At 48.5% G+C, this 18,051-nt stretch overlaps 1 protein-coding gene across 1 annotated transcript in view; it reads left to right on the top strand.

The window, feature by feature from the left end:
* The window catches only part of OBSCN (obscurin, cytoskeletal calmodulin and titin-interacting RhoGEF), a 155,949-nt gene that overhangs the window by 93,760 nt on the left and 44,138 nt on the right, over positions 1–18,051 (top strand). Inside the window, exons 23-27 of the mRNA XM_072131628.1 lie at positions 10,726–10,838; positions 11,023–11,176; positions 13,175–13,336; positions 13,691–13,795; positions 17,254–17,520. Of these exons, the coding sequence (XP_071987729.1) occupies positions 10,726–10,838; positions 11,023–11,176; positions 13,175–13,336; positions 13,691–13,795; positions 17,254–17,520 (801 nt within the window). The remainder of the gene's footprint in view (positions 1–10,725; positions 10,839–11,022; positions 11,177–13,174; positions 13,337–13,690; positions 13,796–17,253; positions 17,521–18,051) is intronic.

Genomic DNA, 18,051 nt, shown 5'->3' with positions numbered 1-18,051 from the left:
CTCTGTGCTCCATCACTAGTGCTCATAGATCCCACCATACTGGTACTCATCTAGTAACATCTCCTCTGTGCTCCATCACTAGTGCTCATAGATCTCACCATACTGGTACTCATCTAGTAACATGTCCTCTGTGCTCCATCACTAGTGCTCATAGATCTCACCATACTGGAACTCATCTAGTAACATGTCCTCTGTGCTCCATCACTAGTGCTCATAGATCTCACCATACTGGTACTCATCTAGTAACATGTCCTCTATGCTCCATCACTAGTGCTCATAGATCTCACCATACTAGAACTCATCTAGTAACATCTCCTCTGTGCACCATCACTAGTGCTCATAGATCTCACCATACTGGTACTCATCTAGTAACATGTCCTCTGTGCTCCATCACTAGTGCTCATAGATCTCACCATACTGGTACTCATCTAGTAACATGTCCTCTGTGCTCCATCACTAGTGCTCATAGATCCCACCATACTGGTACTCATCTAGTAACATCTCCTCTGTGCCCCATCACTAGTGCTCGTAGATCTCACCATACTGGTACTCATCTAGTAACATCTCCTCTGTGCTCCATCACTAGTGCTCATAGATCTCACCATACTGGTACTCATCTAGTAACATGTCCTCTGTGCACCATCACTAGTGCTCATAGATCTCACCATACTGGTACTCATCTAGTAACATCTCCTCTGTGCTCCATCACTAGTGCTCATAGATCCCACCATACTGGTACTCATCTAGTAACATGTCCTCTGTGCTCCATCACTAGTGCTCATAGATCCCACCATACTGGTACTCATCTAGTAACATGTCCTCTGTGCTCCATCACTAGTGCTCATAGATCCCACCATACTGGAACTCATCTAGTAACATCTCCTCTGTGCTCCATCACTAGTGCTCATAGATCTCACCATACTGGTACTCATCTAGTAACATCTCCTCTGTGCCCCATCACTAGTGCTCGTAGATCTCACCATACTGGTACTCATCTAGTAACATCTCCTCTGTGCTCCATCACTAGTGCTCATAGATCTCACCATACTGGAACTCATCTAGTAACATCTCCTCTGTACTCCATCACTAGTGCTCATAGATCCCACCATACTGGTACTCATCTAGTAACATCTCCTCTGTGCTCCATCACTAGTGCTCATAGATCTCACCATACTGGTACTCATCTAGTAACATCTCCTCTGTGCTCCATCACTAGTGCTCATAGATCCCACCATACTGGTACTCATCTAGTAACATGTCCTCTGTGCTCCATCACTAGTGCTTATAGATCTCACCATACTGGTACTCATCTAGTAACATGTCCTCTGTGCTCCATCACTAGTGCTCATAGATCCCACCATACTGGTACTCATCTAGTAACATCTCCTCTGTGCTCCATCACTAGTGCTCATAGATCTCACCATACTGGTACTCATCTAGTAACATCTCCTCTGTACACCATCACTAGTGCTCATAGATCCCACCATACTGGTACTCATCTAGTAACATGTCCTCTGTGCTCCATCACTAGTGCTCATAGATCTCACCATACTGGTACTCATCTAGTAACATCTCCTCTGTACACCATCACTAGTGCTCATAGATCCCACCATACTGGTACTCATCTAGTAACATCTCCTCTGTGCTCCATCACTAGTGCTCATAGATCCCACCATACTGGTACTCATCTAGTAACATCTCCTCTGTGCTCCATCACTAGTGCTCATAGATCCCACCATACTGGTACTCATCTAGTAACATGTCCTCTGTGCTCCATCACTAGTGCTCATAGATCTCACCATACTGGTACTCATCTAGTAACATGTCCTCTGTGCTCCATCACTAGTGCTCATAGATCCCACCATACTGGTACTCATCTAGTAACATGTCCTCTGTGCTCCATCACTAGTGCTCATAGATCTCACCATACTGGTACTCATCTAGTAACATCTCCTCTGTACACCATCACTAGTGCTCATAGATCCCACCATACTGGTACTCATCTAGTAACATGTCCTCTGTGCTCCATCACTAGTGCTCATAGATCTCACCATACTGGTACTCATCTAGTAACATCTCCTCTGTACACCATCACTAGTGCTCATAGATCCCACCATACTGGTACTCATCTAGTAACATCTCCTCTGTGCTCCATCACTAGTGCTCATAGATCCCACCATACTGGTACTCATCTAGTAACATCTCCTCTGTGCTCCATCACTAGTGCTCATAGATCCCACCATACTGGTACTCATCTAGTAACATCTCCTCTGTGCTCCATCACTAGTGCTCATAGATCTCACCATACTGGTACTCATCTAGTAACATGAACTCTGTGCTCCATCACTAGTGCTCATAGATCTCACCATACTGGTACTCATCTAGTAACATGTCCTCTGTGCTCCATCACTAGTGCTCATAGATCCCACCATACTGGTACTCATCTAGTAACATGTCCTCTGTGCTCCATCACTAGTGCTCATAGATCCCACCATACAGGTACTCATCTAGTAACATGTCCTCTGTGCTCCATCACTAGTGCTCATAGATCCCACAATACTGGTACTCATCTAGTAACATCTCCTCTGTGCTCCATCACTAGTGCTCATAGATCCCACCATACTGGTACTCATCTAGTAACATCTGCTCTGTGCTCCATCACTAGTGCTCATAGATCCCACCATACTGGTACTCATCTAGTAACATGTCCTCTGTGCTCCATCACTAGTGCTCATAGATCTCACCATACTGGTACTCATCTAGTAACATCTGCTCTGTGCACCATCACTAGTGCTCATAGATCTCACCATACTGGTACTCATCTAGTAACATCTGCTCTGTGCTCCATCACTAGTGCTCATAGATCTCACCATACTGGTACTCATCTAGTAACATGTCCTCTGTGCTCCATCACTAGTGCTCATAGATCTCACCTTACTGGTACTCATCTAGTAACATCTGCTCTGTGCTCCATCACTAGTGCTCATAGATCTCACCATACTGGTACTCATCTAGTAACATGTCCTCTGTGCTCCATCACTAGTGCTCATAGATCCCACCATACTGGTACTCATCTAGTAACATGTCCTCTGTGCTCCATCACTAGTGCTCATAGATCCCACCATACTGGTACTCATCTAGTAACATGTCCTCTGTGCTCCATCACTAGTGCTCATAGATCCCACCATACTGGTACTCATCTAGTAACATGTCCTCTGTGCTCCATCACTAGTGCTCATAGATCCCACCATACTGGAACTCATCTAGTAACATCTCCTCTGTGCTCCATCACTAGTGCTCATAGATCTCACCATACTGGTACTCATCTAGTAACATGTCCTCTGTGCTCCATCACTAGTGCTCATAGATCCCACCATACTGGAACTCATCTAGTAACATCTCCTCTGTGCTCCATCACTAGTGCTCATAGATCTCACCATACTGGTACTCATCTAGTAACATCTCCTCTGTGCTCCATCACTAGTGCTCATAGATCTCACCATACTGGTACTCATCTAGTAACATCTCCTCTGTGCTCCATCACTAGTGCTCATAGATCCCACCATACTGGTACTCATCTAGTAACATGTCCTCTGTGCTCCATCACTAGTGCTCATAGATCCCACCATACAGGTACTCATCTAGTAACATGTCCTCTGTGCTCCATCACTAGTGCTCATAGATCCCACCATACTGGTACTCATCTAGTAACATCTCCTCTGTGCTCCATCACTAGTGCTCATAGATCCCACCATACAGGTACTCATCTAGTAACATGTCCTCTGTGCTCCATCACTAGTGCTCATAGATCTCACCATACTGGTACTCATCTAGTAACATCTCCTCTGTGCTCCATCACTAGTGCTCATAGATCCCACCATACTGGTACTCATCTAGTAACATGTCCTCTGTGCTCCATCACTAGTGCTCATAGATCCCACCATACAGGTACTCATCTAGTAACATGTCCTCTGTGCTCCATCACTAGTGCTCATAGATCTCACCATACTGGTACTCATCTAGTAACATGTCCTCTGTGCTCCATCACTAGTGCTCATAGATCCCACCATACTGGTACACATCTAGTAACATGTCCTCTGTGCTACATCACTAGTGCTCAGAGATCTCACCATACTGGTACTCATCTAGTAACATGTCCTCTGTGTTTCATCACTAGTGCTCATAGATCTCACCATACTGGTACTCATCTAATAACATGTTCTCTGTGCTCCATCACTAGTGCTCATAGATCTCACCATACTGGTACTCATCTAGTAACATCTCCTCTGTGCTCCATCACTAGTGCTCATAGATCTCACCATACTGGTACTCATCTAGTAACATCTCCTCTGTGCTCCATCACTAGTGCTCATAGATCCCACCATACAGGTACTCATCTAGTAACATGTCCTCTGTGCTCCATCACTAGTGCTCATAGATCCCACCATACTGGTACTCATCTAGTAACATCTCCTCTGTGCTCCATCACTAGTGCTCATAGATCCCACCATACTGGTACTCATCTAGTAACATGTCCTCTGTGCTCCATCACTAGTGCTCATAGATCCCACCATACAGGTACTCATCTAGTAACATGTCCTCTGTGCTCCATCACTAGTGCTCATAGATCCCACCATACTGGTACTCATCTAGTAACATCTCCTCTGTGCTCCATCACTAGTGCTCATAGATCCCACCATACAGGTACTCATCTAGTAACATGTCCTCTGTGCTCCATCACTAGTGCTCATAGATCTCACCATACTGGTACTCATCTAGTAACATCTCCTCTGTGCTCCATCACTAGTGCTCATAGATCCCACCATACTGGTACTCATCTAGTAACATGTCCTCTGTGCTCCATCACTAGTGCTCATAGATCCCACCATACAGGTACTCATCTAGTAACATGTCCTCTGTGCTCCATCACTAGTGCTCATAGATCTCACCATACTGGTACTCATCTAGTAACATGTCCTCTGTGCTCCATCACTAGTGCTCATAGATCCCACCATACTGGTACACATCTAGTAACATGTCCTCTGTGCTACATCACTAGTGCTCAGAGATCTCACCATACTGGTACTCATCTAGTAACATGTCCTCTGTGTTTCATCACTAGTGCTCATAGATCTCACCATACTGGTACTCATCTAATAACATGTTCTCTGTGCTCCATCACTAGTGCTCATAGATCTCACCATACTGGTACTCATCTAGTAACATCTCCTCTGTGCTCCATCACTAGTGCTCGTAGATCTCACCATACTGGTACTCATCTAGTAACATGTCCTCTGTGCTCCATCACTAGTGCTCATAGATCCCACCATACTGGTACTCATCTAGTAACATGTCCTCTGTGCTCCATCACTAGTGCTCATAGATCCCACCATACTGGTACTCATCTAGTAACATCTCCTCTGTGCTCCATCACTAGTGCTCATAGATCCCACCATACTGGTACTCATCTAGTAACATCTCCTGTGTGCTCCATCACTAGTGCTCATAGATCTCACCATACTGGTACTCATCTAGTAACATGTCCTCTGTGCTCCATCACTAGTGCTCATAGATCCCACCATACTGGTACTCATCTAGTAACATCTCCTCTGTGCTCCATCACTAGTGCTCATAGATCTCACCACACTGGTACTCATCTAGTAACATGTCCTCTGTGCTCCATCACTAGTGCTCATAGATCTCACCATACTGGTACTCATCTAGTAACATCTCCTCTGTGCTCCATCACTAGTGCTCATAGATCCCACCATACTGGTACACATCTAGTAACATGTCCTCTGTGCTCCATCACTAGTGCTCATAGATCCCACCATACTGGTACTCATCTAGTAACATCTCCTCTGTGCTCCATCACTAGTGCTCATAGATCTCACCACACTGGTACTCATCTAGTAACATGTCCTCTGTGCTCCATCACTAGTGCTCATAGATCTCACCATACTGGTACTCATCTAGTAACATCTCCTCTGTGCTCCATCACTAGTGCTCATAGATCCCACCATACTGGTACACATCTAGTAACATGTCCTCTGTGCTCCATCACTAGTGCTCATAGATCCCACCATACTGGTACTCATCTAGTAACATGTCCTCTGTGCTCCATCACTAGTGCTCATAGATCTCACCATACTGGTACTCATCTAGTAACATCTCCTCTGTGCTCCATCACTAGTGCTCATAGATCTCACCATACTGGTACTCATCTAGTAACATGTCCTCTGTGCTCCATCACTAGTGCTCATAGATCTCACCATACTGGTACTCATCTAGTAACATCTCCTCTGTGCTCCATCACTAGTGCTCATAGATCCCACCATACTGGTACTCATCTAGTAACATCTCCTCTGTGCTCCATCACTAGTGCTCATAGATCTCACCATACTGGTACTCATCTAGTAACATCTCCTCTGTGCTCCATCACTAGTGCTCATAGTTCTCACCATACTGGTACTCATCTAGTAACATCTCCTCTGTGCCCCATCACTAGTGCTCATAGATCCCACCATACTGGTACTCATCTAGTAACATCTCCTCTGTGCTCCATCACTAGTGCTCATAGATCCCACCATACTGGTACTCATCTAGTAACATGTCCTCTGTGCTCCATCACTAGTGCTCATAGATCTCACCATACTGGAACTCATCTAGTAACATGTCCTCTGTGCTCCATCACTAGTGCTCATAGATCCCACCATACTGGTACTCATCTAGTAACATCTCCTCTGTGCTCCATCACTAGTGCTCATAGATCCCACCATACTGGTACTCATCTAGTAACATGTCCTCTGTGCTCCATCACTAGTGCTCATAGATCTCACCATACTGGTACTCATCTAATAACATCTCCTCTGTGCTCCATCACTAGTGCTCATAGATCTCACCATACTGGTACTCATCTAGTAACATCTCCTCTGTGCTCCATCACTAGTGCTCATAGATCCCACCATACTGGTACTCATCTAGTAACATCTCCTCTATGCTCCATCACTAGTGCTCATAGATCCCACCATACTGGTACTCATCTAGTAACATGTCCTCTGTGCTCCATCACTAGTGCTCATAGATCTCACCATACTGGTACTTATCTAGTAACCTGTCCTCTGTGCTCCATCACTAGTGCTCATAGATCTCACCATACTGGTACTCATCTAGTAACATCTGCTCTGTGCTCCATCACTAGTGCTCATAGATCCCACCATACTGGTACTCATCTAGTAACATCTCCTCTGTGCTCCATCACTAGTGCTCATAGATCTCACCATACTGGTACTCATCTAGTAACATGTCCTCTGTGCCCCATCACTAGTGCTCATAGATCTCACCATACTGGTACTCATCTAGTAACATCTCCTCTGTGCCCCATCACTAGTGCTCATAGATCCCACCATACTGGTACTCATCTAGTAACATGTCCTCTGTGCTCCATCACTAGTGCTCATAGATCTCACCATACTGGAACTCATCTAGTAACATGTCCTCTGTGCTCCATCACTAGTGCTCATAGATCCCACCATACTGGTACTCATCTAGTAACATCTCCTCTGTGCCCCATCACTAGTGCTCATAGATCCTACCATACTGGTACTCATCTAGTAACATCTCCTCTGTGCTCCATCACTAGTGCTCATAGATCTCACCATACTGGTACTCATCTAGTAACATGTCCTCTGTGCTCCATCACTAGTGCTCATAGATCTCACCATACTGGTACTCATCTAGTAACATGTCCTCTGTGTTTCATCACTAGTGCTCATAGATCTCACCATACTGGTACTCATGTAGTAACATCTCCTCTGTGCTCCATCACTAGTGCTCGTAGATCTCACCATACTGGTACTCATCTAGTAACATGTCCTCTGTGCTCCATCACTAGTGCTCATAGATCCCACCATACTGGTACTCATCTAGTAACATGTCCTCTGTGCTCCATCACTAGTGCTCATAGATCCCACCATACTGGTACTCATCTAGTAACATCTCCTCTGTGCTCCATCACTAGTGCTCATAGATCCCACCATACTGGTACTCATCTAGTAACATCTCCTGTGTGCTCCATCACTAGTGCTCATAGATCTCACCATACTGGTACTCATCTAGTAACATGTCCTCTGTGCTCCATCACTAGTGCTCATAGATCCCACCATACTGGTACTCATCTAGTAACATGTCCTCTGTGCTCCATCACTAGTGCTCATAGATCTCACCATACTGGAACTCATCTAGTAACATGTCCTCTGTGCTCCATCACTAGTGCTCATAGATCCCACCATACTGGTACTCATCTAGTAACATCTCCTCTGTGCTCCATCACTAGTGCTCATAGATCCCACCATACTGGTACTCATCTAGTAACATGTCCTCTGTGCTCCATCACTAGTGCTCATAGATCCCACCATACAGGTACTCATCTAGTAACATCTCCCCTGTGCTCCATCACTAGTGCTCATAGATCCCACCATACTGGTACTCATCTAGTAACATCTCCTCTGTGCTCCATCACTAGTGCTCATAGATCTCACCATACTGGTACTCATCTAGTAACATCTCCTCTGTGCTCCATCACTAGTGCTCATAGATCCCACCATACTGGTACTCATCTAGTAACATCTCCTCTATGCTCCATCACTAGTGCTCATAGATCCCACCATACTGGTACTCATCTAGTAACATGTCCTCTGTGCTCCATCACTAGTGCTCATAGATCTCACCATACTGGTACTTATCTAGTAACCTGTCCTCTGTGCTCCATCACTAGTGCTCATAGATCTCACCATACTGGTACTCATCTAGTAACATCTGCTCTGTGCTCCATCACTAGTGCTCATAGATCCCACCATACTGGTACTCATCTAGTAACATCTCCTCTGTGCTCCATCACTAGTGCTCATAGATCTCACCATACTGGTACTCATCTAGTAACATGTCCTCTGTGCTCCATCACTAGTGCTCATAGATCCCACCATACTGGTACTCATCTAGTAACATGTCCTCTGTGCCCCATCACTAGTGCTCATAGATCTCACCATACTGGTACTCATCTAGTAACATCTCCTCTGTGCCCCATCACTAGTGCTCATAGATCCCACCATACTGGTACTCATCTAGTAACATGTCCTCTGTGCTCCATCACTAGTGCTCATAGATCTCACCATACTGGAACTCATCTAGTAACATGTCCTCTGTGCTCCATCACTAGTGCTCATAGATCCCACCATACTGGTACTCATCTAGTAACATCTCCCCTGTGCTCCATCACTAGTGCTCATAGATCCCACCATACTGGTACTCATCTAGTAACATCTCCTCTGTGCACCATCACTAGTGCTCATAGATCCCACCATACTGGTACTCATCTAGTAACATGTCCTCTGTGCTCCATCACTAGTGCTCATAGATCTCACCATACTGGTACTCATCTAGTAACATCTCCTCTGTGCTCCATCACTAGTGCTCATAGATCTCACCATACTGGTACTCATCTAGTAACATGTCCTCTGTGCTCCATCACTAGTGCTCATAGATCCCACCATACTGGTACTCATCTAGTAACATGTCCTCTGTACTCCATCACTAGTGCTCATAGATCCCACCATACTGGTACTCATCTAGTAACATCTCCTCTGTGCACCATCACTAGTGCTCATAGATCCCACCATACTGGTACTCATCTAGTAACATGTCCTCTGTGCTCCATCACTAGTGCTCATAGATCTCACCATACTGGTACTCATCTAGTAACATCTCCTCTGTGCTCCATCACTAGTGCTCATAGATCTCACCATACTGGTACTCATCTAGTAACATATCCTCTGTGCACCATCACTAGTGCTCATAGATCTCACCATACTGGTACTCATCTAGTAACATCTCCTCTGTGCTCCATCACTAGTGCTCATAGATCTCACCATACTGGTACTCATCTAGTAACATGTCCTCTGTGCTCCATCACTAGTGCTCATAGATCCCACCATACTGGTACTCATCTAGTAACATGTCCTCTGTGCTCCATCACTAGTGCTCATAGATCTCACCATACTGGTACTCATCTAGTAACATGTCCTCTGTGCTCCATCACTAGTGCTCATAGATCTCACTATACTGGTACTCATCTAGTAACATCTCCTCTGTGCTCCATCACTAGTGCTCATAGATCCCACCATACTGGTACTCATCTAGTAACATCTCCTCTGTGCTCCATCACTAGTGCTCATAGATCTCACCATACTGGTACTCATCTAGTAACATGTCCTCTGTGCTCCATCACTAGTGCTCATAGATCCCACCATACTGGTACTCATCTAGTAACATGTCCTCTGTGCTCCATCACTAGTGCTCATAGATCTCACCATACTGGTACTCATCTAGTAACATGTCCTCTGTGCTCCATCACTAGTGCTCATAGATCTCACCATACTGGTACTCATCTAGTAACATGTCCTCTGAGCACCATTACTAGTGCTCATAGATCCCACCATACAGGTACTCATCTAGTAACATCTCCTCTGTGCACCATCACTAGTGCTCATAGATCTCACCATACTGGTACTCATCTAGTAACATGTCCTCTGAGCACCATTACTGGTCCTCACACATTTGTGCACCAAATGACTGGTGTATAGTCACCTCTATTTCACATACAACCCAACCTCTTACTGGGACCCACAAAAATTGGCTTTATGGGTCATGTGTTGTTTGTATTCTCAGAACCTCCTGTAAAGATCACTTGCCTGCTTCGAGACATGATGGTGGAGGAGAAGGATAAGGTCACCCTTGAGTGTGAGGTTTCCCGGCCCAATGCTGAGGTGAAATGGCTAAAGGTAAGTGAAGCTCACCAGTGGCTAAACCAGTGACCCTCACCCTTAGTGTTATGGAGACAATACTCCCGGAATAGAGGGTGACTGGTGGCTTTATATCCCAGTGAGTCCTTGAGCTGTGTTCGGGTGTCTTGTGGGGTGCAGAGGACTGACAACATGTCTGACCTCACATATTCTGTTGCTTTAGGATGGTTTAGAACTGCGGCCGAGCAAAAAGATCACAATCATTTCCCAAGGCAACAAGCGTAACCTGACCATCCACAAGTGTGACTATGACGACAAGGGGACTTATGTCTGTGATGCCGGTGACGACAAGAGCTCGGCCCAGCTGACCGTGCGAGGTAAGGATGTGTGTGTGTCAGTGTATGATGTGGCCACATAACCTGCAGCACCAGCCATGACATCACTAACCCACTGTCGTCAGCGTGAGACAAGTCTTCATTGTGGTCCTGGTGTATCGGCAGAACTCCTCCAATATGGCTGCCATGACAGCCCCTAATACACTGGAAAACAAGAAATGACAACCCATATGTGGGGATGATCTGATTGTCAGCTGTGTCAGAGGGGGAGACGTCACATGTTTCTGGTTACAGTGTCTTATAGCGGGGTCAGGCCCGGCCTCCTCCGTTTCTGGCTATGTTGTCCTGTAGTGGGGTCAGGCCCGGCCTCCTCCGTTTCTGGCTATGTTGTCCTGCAGTGGGGTCAGGCCCGGCCTCCTCTGTTTCGGTCCATGTTGCTGTGTAGCAGGGTCAGGCCCGGCCTCCTGTGTTTCTGGCTATGTTGATCTGTAGTGGGGTCAGGCCTGGCCTCCTCTGTTTCGGTCCGTGTTGCCGTGTAGCAGGGTCAGGCCCGGCCTCCTGTGTTTCTGGCTATGTTGATCTGTAGTGGGGTCAGGCCTGGCCTCCTCTGTTCGGGTTATGTTGTTGTGTAGAAGGGTCATGCCCAGCCTCCTCCGTTTCGGTCCATGATGTTGTGTAGTGGGGTCAGGCCTGGCCTCCTCTGTTCGGCTATGTTGTCGTGCAGGGCGGTTAGGCCGCCCTCCTCTGTTCCTGTCTACTTTGTCCCTTGGGCTCATCCGTTTCTGGCTATGTTGTCATGTAGTGGGACCCGGCCTACTCCGTTTCTGGCTATGTTGTCATGTAGTGGGACCCGGCCTACTCCATTTCTTGACAAAGGCTGATTAACACCTGAAACGTTGCTAGAGATGGAATAAACCTCACACTTTTTTCCACGATTCCTTGGAGTGCTGCCACTTTTTTGCTTCTATATCTACACTCTTTGGGTAAGAGTATTGGGATAGCACCCGTCTGAACCTTTTTTTCCTGAAGGCTGTGCTGCTTTGCAATTTTTGTTTGTTTATCTACTCCATTTCTGGCTATTTTGTCATGTAGTGGACTCAGGCCCGGCATCCTCTGTTTCTGGCCATATTGTCTTGTAGCGAGGGTCGGCCTCCTCCGTTCCTGGCTGTGTAATCTCATAGTGGGGTCAGGCTCAGCCTTCTCTGTTTCTGGCTATGTTGTCATCTAGACGGGCCTGGCCTCCTCCGTTTCTGGCTATGTCTTCATGTAGTGGGGTCAGGCCTGGCCTCCTCCGTTTCTGGCTATGTTGTCTTGTAGCGAGGTCCGGCCACATCCGTTTCTGGCTATGTAGCCCTGTAGCAGGGTCAGGCCCGGCCTCCTCCGTTTCTGGCTATGTTATCATGTAGTGGGGCCCGGTCTCCTCCTTTTCTGGCTATGTTGTCGTGCAGTGGGGTCAGGCCCGGCATCCTTTGTTTCTGGCTATTTTGTCCTGTAGCGAGGTCTGGCCTCCTCCATTTCTGGCTATGTAGTCATGTAGTGGGGCCCAGCCTCCTTTGTTTCTGGCTATGTTGTCTTGTAGCGGGGTCAGACCCGGCCTCCTCCGTCTCTGGCTATGTTGTCATTTAGTGGGGCCCTGCCTCCTCCATTTCTGGCTATGTTGTTATGTAGTAGGGCCCTGCCTTCTCCGTTTCTGGCTATGTTGTTGTGTAGTGGGGCCTCCTCCGTTTCTGGATATGTTGTCGTGTAGTGAGGTCAGGCCGGGCCTCCTCTGTTTCTGGCTATCTTGTACTGTAGCAGGGTCAGACCCAGCCTCCTTCATTTCTGGCTTTGTTGTCACGTAGGGGGTCCTGGCCTCCACCGTTTCTGGCTATGTTCTCATGTAGCGGGGTCAGGCCCGGCCTCCTCCATTAATGGCTATGTTGTCCTGTAGTGAGGTCCGGCCTCCTATTAGCTCCCTGCTCCCTCTGACTCCATGTTGTAGTTGTCATCAGTTGTCATATGTCCTTGTCGTTCACCCTCCATCCTCCACCCACATCACAGCTCGGGACATCCGCTTCATTAAGCCTCTGCTGGACGTGGACGTGATGGAGAAGGAGTCGGCTTCGTTCGTCTGTCAGATTTCACACGACGACGTCCAGACTCAGTGGTACAAAAACGGTGCAAAGCTGAGGGCAGGAGACAATGTGAAGATGCGGCAGGAAGGTGAGTGGCCCCAGCACCCCCCATCTGCAGATTGTGGTCACCCCCTGATCCTCTACATGTGGCATCATCCATTCTCTGCCCAGAGAGGCAGGAAATTCCTCACACTGCTGTGCTCTTTGTTCTGCTCCCCTCTGCCCTGACTTCTGTGATAATCAACCAAAAGCTTTTACACAGTGGGCGAGAGCAGTGCAGCAGCTCAATGTGGAGACTACAGAGCAAAGCAGTGTGAGGACACAGTCCAATATATCACAATACTCAGAGCGCACAGAGCACAGCAGGAGATGCTGATTATGGGCTCCAGGGTTGGGATAAGGGTCGGATCCGGAGTGTGACCTCTGTTGGCTCTCATTCCAGGACGGACCTTCTCACTGACCTTCACCAGTGTCCAGGCGGAGGATGCTGGAGACATCAAACTGGTGGCCGAAAATGCCGAGACCTGTGCCACCCTGCGCATCAAAGGTAGGTGCCAAGATGTGTCACAGCAGCTCCGGATGTAACTGGAGTATAAGACACAATAGGGGTCATTTACTAACGGCCCGAATCGTGTTGGATTACCCGAATATTACCGATCTTCCCTGAATTGCCTCGGATTGTGCCTCTTCGGCGCCAGTATGTACGCAACAGAAATCGGGGGGTGGGGTGCGTGGCCGCAAGAAAGCCCGACAGTTTCGGAAAAACCGCCGTATTTGAAACGCACTTACCTGCACCCAAGATAGCTTGGTGAACTCCAGTGAACTCCGACGGACTTCAGCGCAGCAGCGACACCTGGTGGACATCGGGCGCACGACCTTAGTGAATCGCCAGAAGACCCGAATCCATGATGGAGAACGCGCCACTGGACCGCAATAGGACCGAAGTAAATCTGCCCCATAGTCACAGCAGTAGACAGCTCTGGATGTAACTGGAATACAAGACACTGGGCCACATTTACTTTCTCGGTCCTGTGCGATCCCCGCTCCGTGATGTCCACTGGAATGCACATCTGCCGCTATTCATGAAGATTGTGCACCCGATATCCTGCATGTGTCGCTTCCCCGATCAGGTCCCCCGGAGTTCACCATCTTCCTCCCGGTGCATGTAAGTGCATTGTCTGTGTATAATGCGCTGTGCGGGGAGTCACTAAGATCCTGCGCCCGATATCCTGCATGTGTCACTTCCCCGCTCAGGTCCCCGGAGTTCACCTTCTTCCTGGTGCATGTAAGTGCATTGTCCGTGTATAATGCGCTGTGCGGGGAGTCACTAAGATCCTGCGCCCGATATCCTGCATGTGTCACTTCCCCGCTCAGGTCCCTGGAGTTCACCTTCTTCTTCCTGGTGCATGTAAGTGCATTGTCCGTGTATAATGCGCTGTGCGGGGAGTCACTAAGATCCTGCGCCCGATATCCTGCATGTGTCGCTTCCCCGCTCAGGTCCCCGGAGTTCACCCTCTTCTTCCTGGTGCATGTAAGTGCATTGTCCGTGTATAATGCGCTGTGCGGGGAGTCACTAAGATCCTGCACCCGATATCCTGCATGTGTCACTTCCCCGCTCAGGTCCCCGGAGTTCACCTTCTTCCTGGTGCATGTAAGTGCATTGTCCCTGTATAATGTGCTGTGCGGGGAGTCACTAAGATCCTGCGCCCGATATCCTGCATGTGTCACTTCCCTGCTCAGGTCCCTGGAGTTCACCTTCTTCTTCCTGGTGCATGTAAGTGCATTGTCCGTGTATAATGCACTGTGCGGGGAGTCACTAAGATCCTGCGCCCGATATCCTGCATGTGTCACTTCCCCGCTCAGGTCCCTGGAGTTCACCTTCTTCTTCCTGGTGCATGTAAGTGCATTGTCCGTGTATAATGTGCTGTGCGGGGAGTCACTAAGATCCTGCGCCCGATATCCTGCATGTGTCGCTTCCCCGCTCAGGTCCCCGGAGTTCACCCTCTTCTTCCTGGTGCATGTAAGTGCATTGTCCGTGTATAATGCACTGTGCGGGGAGTCACTAAGATCCTGCACCCGATATCCTGCATGTGTCGCTTCCCTGCTCAGGTCCCCGGAGTTCACCTTCTTCTTCCTGGTGCATGTAAGTGCATTGTCCGTGTATAATGCGCTGTGCGGGGAGTCACTAAGATCCTGCACCCGATATCCTGCATGTGTCACTTCCCCGCTCAGGTCCCTGGAGTTCACCTTCTTCTTCCTGGTGCATGTAAGTGCATTGTCCGTGTATAATGCGCTGTGCGGGGGAGTCACTAAGATCCTGCACCCGATATCCTGCATGTGTCGCTTCCCCGCTCAGGTCCCCGGAGTTCACCTTCTTCTTCCTGGTGCATGTAAGTGCATTGTCCGTGTATAATGCGCTGTGCACGGAGTCACTAAGATCCTGCACCCGATATCCTGCATGTGTCACTTCCCCGCTCAGGTCCCAGGAGTTCACCTTCTTCTTCCTGGTGCATGTAAGTGCATTGTCCGTGTATAATGCGCTGTGCGGGGAGTCACTAAGATCCTGCGCCCGATATCCTGCATGTGTCGCTTCCCCGCTCAGGTCCCCGGAGTTCACCCTCTTCTTCCTGGTGCATGTAAGTGCATTGTCCGTGTATAATGCGCTGTGCGGGGAGTCACTAAGATCCTGCACCCGATATCCTGCATGTGTCACTTCCCCGCTCAGGTCCCCGGAGTTCACCTTCTTCCTGGTGCATGTAAGTGCATTGTCCCTGTATAATGTGCTGTGCGGGGAGTCACTAAGATCCTGCGCCCGATATCCTGCATGTGTCACTTCCCTGCTCAGGTCCCTGGAGTTCACCTTCTTCTTCCTGGTGCATGTAAGTGCATTGTCCGTGTATAATGCACTGTGCGGGGAGTCACTAAGATCCTGCGCCCGATATCCTGCATGTGTCACTTCCCCGCTCAGGTCCCTGGAGTTCACCTTCTTCTTCCTGGTGCATGTAAGTGCATTGTCCGTGTATAATGTGCTGTGCGGGGAGTCACTAAGATCCTGCGCCCGATATCCTGCATGTGTCGCTTCCCCGCTCAGGTCCCCGGAGTTCACCCTCTTCTTCCTGGTGCATGTAAGTGCATTGTCCGTGTATAATGCACTGTGCGGGGAGTCACTAAGATCCTGCACCCGATATCCTGCATGTGTCGCTTCCCTGCTCAGGTCCCCGGAGTTCACCTTCTTCTTCCTGGTGCATGTAAGTGCATTGTCCGTGTATAATGCGCTGTGCGGGGAGTCACTAAGATCCTGCACCCGATATCCTGCATGTGTCACTTCCCCGCTCAGGTCCCTGGAGTTCACCTTCTTCTTCCTGGTGCATGTAAGTGCATTGTCCGTGTATAATGCGCTGTGCGGGGGAGTCACTAAGATCCTGCACCCGATATCCTGCATGTGTCGCTTCCCCGCTCAGGTCCCCGGAGTTCACCTTCTTCTTCCTGGTGCATGTAAGTGCATTGTCCGTGTATAATGCGCTGTGCACGGAGTCACTAAGATCCTGCACCCGATATCCTGCATGTGTCACTTCCCCGCTCAGGTCCCAGGAGTTCACCTTCTTCTTCCTGGTGCATGTAAGTGCATTGTCCGTGTATAATGCGCTGTGCGGGGAGTCACTAAGATCCTGCGCCCGATATCCTGCATGTGTCACTTCCCCGCTCAGGTCCCTGGAGTTCACCATCTTCCTCCCGGTGCATGTAAGCGCTTGGCTTGTGACACAAATTGAATTGTTAAACCCTGCACTTTGTCCAACGGCCCACCCCCTATTTGTGTCGCGTGAAAGCCAACGCGATTGCGACACAAAATGATTGCGTGCGACACATTCCCCAGCGCGATAACCGAAAAGTCAGGAAACCCTACCGAAATAAGCCCCAATGTCAAAGCAGCATACAGCTCTGGATGTAACTAGAGATCAGGTCTCCAGGGTTTGCACTTGCAGTGACTCTTCTTTATCTTTGTAGAGCTTCCAGTGAAGATCACCAAACCTCTGCGGGATAAGATCGCCATAGAGAAGCACCGGGTGTTCCTGGAGTGCCAGGTATCCCGCGCCAGTGCCGAGGTCACATGGTACAAGAAGGACAAGGTGCTGGAGGCGGGAGGACGCTACGAAATCGTCAGCCAAGGGCTCTACAGGAAGCTCATCATCAACGGGGCTGAACACCAGGATGAGGACACGTACACCTGCCACGCTGGAGATGACAAGACCTCCGCCAAGCTGCTGGTAGAAGGTGTCACATCTATCCATCTCATATCCATCTCTCTTATATCTATCTCCTGTTTATTTTATCTAGCTACATATCTCATATATATCTATAAAGAAAGAAATGGCAGCATTTCAAAATAGTAAAACAAAAGAGGAGAGACAGTACAGAGAAGTGTCCCTGGGTAGCAGGATAGAAGAGCAGGGAGAGGGGGAGAGACAGGACAGAGAAGTGTCCCTGGGTAGCAGGATAGAAGAGCAGGGAGAGGGGGAGACAGTACAGAGAAGTGTCCCTGGGTAGCAGGATAGAAGAGCAGGGACAGGGGGACAGACAGTACAGAGAAGTGTCCCAGTGTAGCTGGATAGAAGAGCAGAAAGAGGGGGAGAGACAGTACAGAGAAGTGTTCCTGTGTAGATGGTTGGAAAATCAGGGAGAGGGGGGAGAAATGATACAGAGAAGTGTCCATGAGTAGCAGGATAGAAGAGCAGGGAGAGGGGGGAAAACAGGGCAGAGAAGTATCCTCGTATGGTAGAAGAGCTCAAAGAGGAGGGAGACAGT

This window comes from Engystomops pustulosus, unplaced genomic scaffold (assembly GCF_040894005.1).
Source record: "Engystomops pustulosus unplaced genomic scaffold, aEngPut4.maternal MAT_SCAFFOLD_109, whole genome shotgun sequence".
Lineage (NCBI taxonomy): Eukaryota > Metazoa > Chordata > Amphibia > Anura > Leptodactylidae > Engystomops > Engystomops pustulosus.
Note: the sequence above shows the minus strand (reverse complement) of the source record. Positions and strands in the feature narration are given on the sequence as shown.